This window comes from Oncorhynchus keta, chromosome 34 (assembly GCF_023373465.1).
Source record: "Oncorhynchus keta strain PuntledgeMale-10-30-2019 chromosome 34, Oket_V2, whole genome shotgun sequence".
In the NCBI taxonomy this organism is placed as follows: Eukaryota; Metazoa; Chordata; class Actinopteri; order Salmoniformes; family Salmonidae; genus Oncorhynchus; species Oncorhynchus keta.
In genome coordinates, this window is record NC_068454.1 from 60,611,782 (window position 1) to 60,622,505 (window position 10,724).

General features: G+C 45.3%; 1 protein-coding gene across 1 annotated transcript; it reads right to left on the reverse strand.

Moving 5' to 3' along the window:
* Positions 1–46: 46 nt before the first annotated feature.
* seraf (Schwann cell-specific EGF-like repeat autocrine factor) lies at positions 47–2,423 on the reverse strand. Its single transcript, XM_035750895.2, has 5 exons — positions 2,045–2,423; positions 1,768–1,863; positions 1,419–1,523; positions 1,035–1,130; positions 47–388 (listed from the first exon to the last, which is right to left on the reverse strand). The coding sequence occupies exons 1-5, from the start codon at positions 2,283–2,285 to the stop codon at positions 276–278; spliced, it is 651 nt and encodes a 216-aa protein (XP_035606788.1). The 5' UTR covers positions 2,286–2,423; the 3' UTR covers positions 47–275.
* Positions 2,424–10,724: the final 8,301 nt, after the last annotated feature.

Here is a 10,724-nt window from a genome sequence, read left to right on the forward strand (position 1 = left end):
TGTTTTACTGTAAATCATCTGACTGCATGATAAGAAAATAACAATAAACCTTTTATCCACATTTTATTCATTATATAGCACAAACCCAAAATTGTATAGTAGAAAAATTGTATAGTAGATATTAAGTTATTGTTAACACAAAAATCTGTGGTTCTTTAAAAAAAAAAAAACATTTTTACAAAAGGCAGAGACGATATCTAAAGCACCAGATTTGGAATGAATACAGTTCTACATGGTCTCTGACTGGCCCTCTTTGACCTCTGACCCCTAAAGGGTTAAAACACCTTTTTCCTCTCCTCACAGCGTGGTCCAGAGTAAGGAGGGCGACAGCGGCACGAATCGGGAGACAAACACTTGCCTCCATTCAGACAGGGCCGGTGACACACAGCTGCAAGATAGAGAGAGGGGAAAGAGACAGAGGGAGGGGGAAATGAGAAAAAGAGATGTTACATTAAGAAAGAGAGGAAGGAGGACTCATTATGTAGTCTGGTGGCCTCTTCACATCTGGGGAAACTGCTCAACAGAACAAAATCTCAAAACAGTCATTTTCAACAGATATCTCACATTGACAGGTTTCTCACTCAGTAGATTCTTTCAGGATAAAAAAAACACTTCTGTTAACAATTCCTTAATTTTCTGACAGTCTGATTTATATTTGTTCTTCTTTAGCATGCCTGATTAACTTCTCTGCTATCTATCGTTTGACCCAAGTGTGTCAGTGTGTTACAAATTAACACACTTGACACACATCCAGAACAGATCAGTGATTAGGCTCCAGTTATGGGTTATACATTTATTTTTGCCTGTTGCCTGTATCTGTGTAAGTGTGTCTGCAAGTGTGTGCATTATTTACCGTGTTTGTGAGTCTGTTGCGGTGAGAGTAAAAAAGTGCATACCTGAAAATGCGTGTAGTTTGTTGGTTGTGTGTGTGTGTGCCAAATCTGTGAGATTTTACATGACATTTTAGTCATTTAGCAAACGTTCTTATCCAGAGCGACTTACAGTTAGTGCATTTATCTTAAGATCTCACTCACCAGTGTGGCAGGCTCCACCCAGCCAGCCCTCTGGACAGCTGCAGATTCCTGGGGCCACACAGCTGCCCCCATTCCTGCACCCCTGGGGACAGATCGCTGGGGAAACATCGCAACAACGCATTCTCAACACTCTGGAAACCAATAAATCACCATTATACCTTTGGCCATGTGAAGTGTTTTCTTTGTCCCATTCGATAGTAATTAAATCAACTATTTTTGTTATTGTTTTAGTAGGTGTGAAGGTATCTTGGCATTTCAATGAAGTTGTCAGAAGGTTCCGGAGAGGATTAATAAGCTACTGTTGATTAATAGGCCAGCTGAGCAACCAGTCTCACTGCTGGTTTCACCGCTGTATGAATTAGGCTAATTAGGAGGTAAACAAACCCTCTTGGCATTTGGAGCCAGTCCAGCTGGAGGGACAGATGCACTTGGCCACTCCGTTCACAGCGATGCAGTCGCCACCGTTCCAGCATCCACTATCACATTTCACTGGAAAAGACAATCAAATCATCCAATTACCTCTCCATGTTCCTAAGCTGTAGTATAAGACTAAGACTTAACTCCCTACCCTTTCCAAACCACATTCTTCTCCAAATAAAACATGAGGTTACTTGTACTAGCTTACTGTAGTTACCAATAAATAGATATTATTACAATATTTAATCAGATGTGTAACATTAACCAAGCACCAACATACTGTATATCTAGAATGTTAACATAATTAGTTAAGTACCTTTATGACAATATTTTCCTCCAAATCCAGACGGACATCTGCATTTTCCAGGGCGAAGACACTCTCCTCCATTCTTACATTTGGGATAGCAGTTAGCTGTTCAAAACAAGAGGCATCAGCAATCATTCGTTAAAATCGTGCATATTTTCCATACATGTTGTGATTAAAAAATATATGATATACATATTTCATACATTCTTCAATGCATCGCTTGTCTTTTGTAGTTTGGCTATTTTGTTTACTGTTTCCTTTCTAGGCAAATATAAAGTAACATCACCATACTGGCAGGTCTCTCCCTCATAGCCGCGAGAACAGAAGCAGGTGTTGTTTCGGATGCAGATGCCAGCATGTTGGCACGGAGGGTCGCACGTCGCTTTGAGGTCAAAAACAAAGGGCACCGCAACCCCTCGCGGAGCGTCCGAGCGCGCTAAGCAGATGCCCACAAGCGCAACCGAGCAGGCCAGCAGCGCGAGGTTTACCTTTATCGACGCGGTAAAGCAGCTGCGAGTGAGCACCATCCTCTTCACTTGGTGGACAACGGGAACTGGGGTTGAAACCAAGTCCTTCGAGCAATGACACCGCAAGGCTTCTCTCCACGTCGCCCCCACTGATGAACAGAGAAACTACAGCAGATGTTAGTCAGTCGAGAGAAAGGGTATGGAGAGGACGGGACCTATGTGAAGCTAGCCACAATATCGATTAACAACAGCAGTAGATATTGCTGTTCGGCTTTCAAATAAAAGTCCCTATTTGAAAGCAACGCAAATGGATAAAAATAGTGGTTTTCATGACATATTGGACTAGGAAATGCTAAAAATAAAAAGGTTGATTATAAAATGTATTTAATTATTTGACAATATGCAGTAACAAAAAACTGTTGAAATCTGACTGTGGATGTATTAGGCAGCATGATTGCATTACGTACACTACATGGCAAAAAGTATGTGGACACCTATCCGAACATCTCATTCCAAAATCATGGCCATTAATATGGAGTTGGTGCCCCTTTTGCTGCTATAGACGGACGATTCCAATGGACGAAACAGATTCGTCCTCAGACTGCCAGATAGTGAAGCATGATTCATCACTCCAGAGAACGCATTTCCACTGCTCCAGAGTCCAATGGTGGCAAATCCCCTCCTCATTTCATGGGTGCACACTTCATAGGTAAGACTATACAGTTCAATATGAATGTTCAATACACACAATAGATTGGCTGGGGGGGGGGGGGTGACTTGCCATGGTCAAAGTCCTGCAATATGAGCTATGACGCTAATATTTTTGACTCCAACACTATCATCAAGTTTGCTGATGTCATGGCGGTGGTAGGACTGATCACCGACGACAATGAAGCAGCCTATAGGGACGAAATCAGAGACAACAACCTCTCCCTCAACGTCAGTGAGACACAGGAGCTGATCGTGGACTACAGGAAACAGAGGTGCGAGCACCCGCCCATCCACATCAATGGGGCTGTAGTGGAGCGGGTCAAGAGTTTCAAGTTCCTCTGCGTCCACATCAGTAATGAATTAACATGGATCCACACACAGGAGGCTGAAAAGATTTGGTATGGTTCCTCAGATCCTCAAAAGGTTGTTCAGCTGCACCATCGAGAGAATCTTGACTGGCTGCATCGCCGCTTGGAACATCAACTGCAATGCACCCAAACGTAAGGCACAACAGAGGGGGGTGAATACGGCCCTGTGCATCCCTGGGGCCGAGCTCCCTGCCATCTAGGACCTCTATACCAGGAGGTGTCAGGAGCCAAAGCCCATTTTAGTAATTTAGGTTCAGCTCTACAACTGCTCTACAACATCTCAAAGACTCCAGCCACTAAAGCCATAGACTGTGGCTGGGCTCCCTGCCTGCCATTAAACCCCTACAACTCATCCACCGCACTGCAAGCAGTAAGTCTGAAACATTTGACATTTTAGTAATTTAGTAAGCCTCCCTACCATTTTTCCTCAATCAAAAATAGCTATCGCCAGGAAAGTCAGAGCTAGTACCTAGGGGGAAGAAAGTCAAGATTTAGTGCAAGTGGTGTTAGTTCACAAAGGGCAATTTTTTTGTGTTGTGGAGGTGAGTACATTTTCCTCAATAAAGTAGCTATCGGGAAAGTCAGAGCTAGTAAGGGGGAAGAAAGTCAAGTGCAAGTGTTAGTTCAGAAAGGGCTTTTTGTGTTGTGCGGGTGAGGAGGGGGTGCTGTGGGATTATTTAAGAAACTCTTCGAATATGTAGGATTTCAGATGTTTTTGGGAGATGGGCAGGGACTCTGCTATCCTAGCTTCAGGGTGAAGCTGATTCCACCATTGGGGTGCCAGCACAGAGAAGAGCTTGGACTGGGGTGAGCGGGAGCGGGAGCTGCCCTCCTGTAGGAATGAGAGGGCCAAGAGACTAGAGGTGGAAAAACGGAGTACTCAGTTGGGGTGTAGGAGTTGAGCATAGCCTGAAGGTAGGGAGGAGCAGTTCCTCTTGCTGCTACGTAGGCAAGTACCATGGTCTTGTAGTGGATGCAAGCTTCAGCTGGAAGCCAGTGGGGTGTGCAGAGGAGCAAGGTGACATGGTGGACTTGAGAAGGTTGAACACCAGGTGGGCTGCAGTGTTCTGGATAAGTTGCAGAGGTTTCATGGCAAAAACGGAGGGCCCAGCCAACAGCGAGTTGCAGTAGTCCAGAAGGGAGACGACAAATGCCTGGATTAGGACCTGCGCCACTTCCTGTGTGAGGTAGGATCATACTCTACGGATGTTGTTGAGCATGATCCTGCAGGAGTGTGTCACTGCTTTGATGTTTGCAGAGACGGACAGGGTGTTGTCCTAGGTCACACCAAGGCTCTTTGAGCTCTAGGAGGGGGACACCATGGAGTTGTCAACCATGATGGAGAAGTCTTGGAGCGGGCAGACCTTCCCCTGGAGGAAGAGCTTGAGGTGGTGGGCCGACATCCAAGCTGAGATATCTGCCAGCCACGCAAAGATGCATGTTGCCACCTGGGGTCAGAAGGGGGTAAAGAGAAAGATAGTTGTGTCATCCGCATAGAAATGATAGGAGAGAGCATCTGAGGACATGACAGAACTGAGTGACTTGGTGTATAGAGAGAAGAGGAGAGGTCCTAGAACCGAGCCCTGGAGGACACCAGTAGTGAGAGTACATGGTGCAGTAACAGATCCTCTCCACTTCACCTAGTAGGAGCGTCCTGCTAGGTAGGATGCAATTCAAAAGTGTGCAGACCTGAGATGCCCAGCCTTGAGAGGGTGGAGAGGAGGACCCTGAAAAGCTTCTACCCTCAAGCCATATGCCTGCTAAACAAGACTACTAAATAGAGTGGCAAGATAAAGCATGTGAATCCATTATAATTACCTGGATTTCTGCATACATTTGTCATAAAATTGGATCTGATCTTCATCTAAGTCACAACAATAGACAAGCACAGTCTGCATAAACTAATAACACGCAAACAAGTATACGTGTTCATGTCTTTATTGAACACACTGTGTAAACATTCACAGTGCAGGGTGGACAAAGTATGTGAACCCTTGGTTTTAATAACTAGTTGGCCCTTCTTTTTGCAGCATTAACCTCATCCAATCCTTTTCTGTGGTTGCGGATCAGACCTGTACAATGGTCAGGAGGAATTTTGGACCGTTCCTCTTTACAAAACTGTATTAAGTTCAACAATATTCTTGGGATGTCTGGTATGAACCACTCTCTTGAGGTCATGCCACAGCATCTCAATCGGGTTGAGGTCAGGACTCTGACTGGGCCACTCCAGAAGGAGTATTTTCTTCTGTTGAAGCCATTCACTGTTGATTTACTTCTGTGTTTTTTGTTGTTGTGCTGTTGCATCACCCAACTTCTGTTGACCTTCAATTTGCTTCATCAGATAGCCTTTCATTTTCCTGCAAAATTTCTTGATAAACTTGGTCATTCATTTTTCTGTCGATGAAAGCAAGCTGTCCAGGCCCACAGGCCGCAAAGCAGCCCCAAACCATGATGCTGCCTCCACCATACTTTACAGTGGGGATGAGGTTTTGATGTTGGTGTGCTGTACCTTTTTTTCTCCACACATCGTGTTGTGGAACATCCAGGTGCTCTTTTGCGAACTTCAGATGTGCAGCAATGGTTTTTTTGGACAGCAGTGGCTTCTTCCGTGGTGACCTCCCATGAACACCATTCTTGTTTAGTGTTTTACGTATCGTAATCTCGTCAACAGAGATGTTAGCATGTTCCAGAGATTTCTGTAAGTCTTTAGCTGATACTCTAGGATTCTTCTTAACCTCATTGAGCATTCTGCGCTGTGCTCTTGCAGTCAATTTTGCAGGACGGCCACTCTTAGGGAGAGTAGCAACAGTGCTGAACTTTCTCCATTTATAGACCATTTGTCTTACCGTGGACATCAAGGCTTTTAGAGATACTTTTATAACCATTTCCAGCTTTATGCAAGTCAACAAATCTTAATCTTAGTTTTTTTGAGATCTCTTTTGTTCAAGGCATGGTTCAGATCAGACAATGCTTCTTGTGAATAGCAAACTCAAATTTTGCGAGCGTTTTTTATAGGGCAGGGCAGCTCTAACCAACATCTCCAATCTCGTCTCATTGATTGGACTCCAGGTTAGCTGACTCCTGACTCCAATTAATTAAGTCATTAGTCTAGGGGTCCACACACTTTTTCCGACCCACACTGTGAAAGCTTAAATGTTGTCTTAGACGAAGATCAGAACACATTTTATGACCAATTTATGCAGAAATCCAGGTAATTCCAAAGGGTTCACATACTTTTTCTTGACACTGTAGCTAATCAAATGGCTTCTACTGTCTGTTATTCTACACTGTTGCCTAGTCCCTTTACAGTAAATACATAGCAACCTCAATTACCTTGTACCCCTGCACACCGACTCGGTACTGATACTTCCTGTATACAGCCCTGTTATTTTTACATGTCATTGTTATTCACTCTGTATTTATACCTCACGTCACTATTTTTTTATTTTGTCTTTTATCTTTAACTCTGCATTTCACTGTTAGTCTACACCTGTTGTTTACGAAGCATGTGACAAATAACATTTGATTCGATTTTGAATATGTGTGTCAACGCCACAGTTGTGATCTGTGGGTGTCACTGAGTAGGCTGATATCCAAATTCAGTTAAGGCTGTACAGTCCAATATGAATGAATGTTCAATACGCACAATGGTTTGACTGAGGAGGTCATTTGCCACAGTCAAAGTCCCGCAATAAGACGCTAATACTTTTGACTCCAACACCATCATCAAGTTTGCTGACGACACAACGGTAGAAGGACTGATCACCAATGACAATAAGTGCTCTGACGCTAATGTTTGTGTAAACTGTACCGAGTTGTAATCTGTGGGTGTCACTGAATAGGCTGAGACTCCATTCCACAGACAGTGCACACTCCATAGGTAACGCTGTACATATACTGTGTGTATGCCCCAAATGCAATTATGCAGTCTAACACATCCACAGTGGGATTTCATATTTGTTTTAGTATTTATATAAAAATGTATTGAATTATTATAAAAATATATATATTATATTACCACAAGCCATGCTTGTTTAGCATTATCTAGTCCAAATATGGCATAGTTCCACTATTTGTATCCGTTTGCATCACTTTCAATGCGGGACTTTTCTTTTGAAGGCAACTTGCAAATTTCATCATTGTGGCTAATAGTTATTGTGGCAAGCTTCACATTGGTGAGGGCAGGGTGGGATTGGGGAGTTTGAAGGTGGCCTCAATTTCCTCCCAGTCTCTCTGGGCTAAGTCGTTCTGCAGAGAGGAATGCCTGCCATTCAAAGTGAAGACTTGTTGATTTAGAGAATTGAGATAGCCTGATCACTGAACATTTACAAATGATTTACCATTGCACTAATCTCTCGTGGGTGGGCAGCTGACAAATTACTTGAGACTTTAGTTCTGGGTTAACTGAAATTACCATTGCACAGAAGTCACTCACTGTTTTGAAGTGATTTATTGACAGCTGTCTCTGAACTCTGTCTGGACTTTTCCAGCTAATGTGAAAGGTCAACAAGGGACTTCCTTGATGTTAGAGAAACCCAGTAGTGGTCCTTTTTCCAGTTCACACAAACATTTGAATACTTATAGCTACTATGTCACGTGCTCATAGTCTGGCTACCAGTCTTTTTAGCTTACACTCCTGTCAGGTTCCTACATAAACAGCCAGGGTTTAATTAAATAGGCCTAGGCATTATACTTGTTTTATTGCACATTTAATTAAACTAACGCATTTGGTGATGTTCAACTTCAGTTCATTGCCACAAAACGTGTGCCAGCCAAAAATATTATTGTGCAATTCATGCATCTCCACTGGCCTCTCTTACATCCATCCTCTCTCCATTCCTCTTATAACTCTTGAACCAGTAGTCTAGCCCAATGTGTGTCCCAATACGCTGAGTGTACAAAACATTAGGAACACCTTCATAATGTTGAGTTGCATCCCCTTATGCCCGCAGAACAGCCTCAATTAGTCGGGGCGTGGACTGTACAAGATGTCGAAAGCGTTCCACAGGGATGCTGGCCCATGTTGACTCCAATGCTTCCCACAGTTGTGTCAAGTTGGATGGATGTCTGTTGGGTGGTGGACCATTCTTGATACACATGCGAAACTGTTGACCCAGCAGCGTTGCAGTTCTTGACACACTCAAACCAGTTGGCCTGGCACCTATTACCATACCGCTTTCAAAGGCACTTACATGTTTTGTCTTGTCCATTCACCCTCTGAATTGCACACATACACAATCAATGCCTCAATTGTCTCAAGGCATAAAAATCATTCTTTAAACTGTCTCCGCCTCTCCATCTACACTGATTGAAGTGGATTTAACAAGTGAAATCAATAAGGGGTCATAGCTGTGAGGAACTCAGCAGATTAAGACAGGTCTTCCTCCATGTAAGCCGACAGCGTCTGACGAACTTCAAGGCTGAAGGCACTCCACTCCGACTTCTGCCTCCTGGTCCGGGAACAATGGAGGGGCATAGCCAAACTGACTCTCGTGCGGGGACATACCAGTGGAGGAGGAACGCACGGTGTTGTGCGCGTATTCGGCCCAAACAATGAAGGACGACCATGTGGACGGGTAGTTAAGGGCCATACATCTGAGGGTGGTTTCCAGCTCTTGTTTGGCCGTTGGACTCCGGGTGGTACCCTGAAGATAGACTGGCAGAGGCCCCTATGAGTTGGCAGAAGGCCTTCCAAAACCTTGAGGCGAACTGGGGACCTCTGTCGGAAACCATATCTTGAGGAATGCCGAAGACTTGGAACACATGGCTAATTACCAACTCGGCCGTTTCCTTTGCAGAAGGTAACTTAGTCAGGGGGACGAACCTGTCGATGATGACTAGGATAGTAGTATTACCATGGGACGGAGGAAGGCCAGTAATAAAGTCCAACGAGATATGGGACCAGGGTCTGTGGGGAACAGGTAAAGGGTGAAGGAGTCCTTGAGGGCAGAGGTGAGAAGATTTGCCCTGGCAGCACACGGGGCAGGCCTTGACGGAAGTGGCAATGTCTTATTTTATGGTGGGCCACCAGAACTTTCGCTGGATGAACTCCAAGGTGCGACCTACGCCCGGGTGACAGGTGAGGCGAGAGGAGTGCCCCCACAGAAGGACCTGGGTCCTCGCTGCCTTGGAGACAAACAACCGATTGGCAGGACCTCCTTTCGGACCCGGTTCGATAGCTTGAGCTCGTCTCACGGTATCCTCAACTTGCCACAAGATCAGGCCACGATCTTAGCAGCAGGAAGGACAGGCATGTCAGTGTCGTCTCGAATGGCAGGAGCGTAGACTCGGGACAAGGCATCCGGTTTGAGATTCTTCGACCCGGGCCGATAGGTGAGGATAAACTGGAATCAATTGAAGAAAAGAGCTTGTCTGGAGTTCAACCGCTGCGCCTGCTGGATATACTCCAGATTTTTGTGGTCCGTAAGCACTTGAAACGGGTGAGAAGCCCCCTCGAGCCAGTGTCTCCATTCAATGCCATCTTAACCGCTAGGAATTCACGATCCCCCACATTGTAGTTCCTCTCGGCCGGGGTAAGCCAGTGTGAGAAGAAAGCGCAAGGGTGGAGCTTCTTGTCTTCACCCCTCTGAGACAGAACAGCTCCAACACCAACCTCTGATGCGTCTACCTCCACCACAAAAGGTTCATCCACAGTCGGTAGTGTCAGGATGGGAGCAGAGAGGATGCGCTGCTTGAGTCCTTGGAAGGCTGTCTCAGCTTCTTTTCCCCACAAAAACCTTGCCACCCTTGGTTAAAGCTGAGAGAGGGGCTGCCACCAAGCTGAAGTTCTTGATGAACTTGCGGTAAAAGTTTGTGAAGCCCAGGAAACACTGAACTTCCTTAACGGACTTGGGGGTGGGCCAATCCGCTACCGCCCCTACCTTCCTGAAGTCCATTTGGACTCGACCGGGTTCCACTACAAATCCCAGGAATTGTACTCGGGATGAATGGAATTCACATTTTTCCGGCTTAACGTACAAATGGCTGTCTAGGAGGCGTTTGAGTACTTGTCTGACATGCTTTGTGTGTTCTTGAAGGGAGCTCGAAAAGATGAGGATGTCATCCAAGTAAACAAACATGTTGAGCATATCCCTAAGCACATCGTTTATGAGAGTTTGGAACACAGCCGGGCGTTGGTCAGGCCGAAGGGCATCACCAAGTATTCGTAGTGACCAGTAGGCGTGTTGAAAGCGCTCTTCCACTCGTCACCGGGTCTGATCCGCACAAGATGGTATGCGTTCCGCAGGTCAAGCTTAATGAAGACAACTGCTTCCTGGAGCAGCTCAAAGGCTGTGGCCATAAGGGGTAGCGGGTACGGACGGTTATGGCATTGAGTCCCCGGTAGTCGATGCAAGGACGCAATCCATTCTTTTTTGGCCACAAAGAAAAACCCTGCTCCTGCCGGAGAGGTGGATGGACG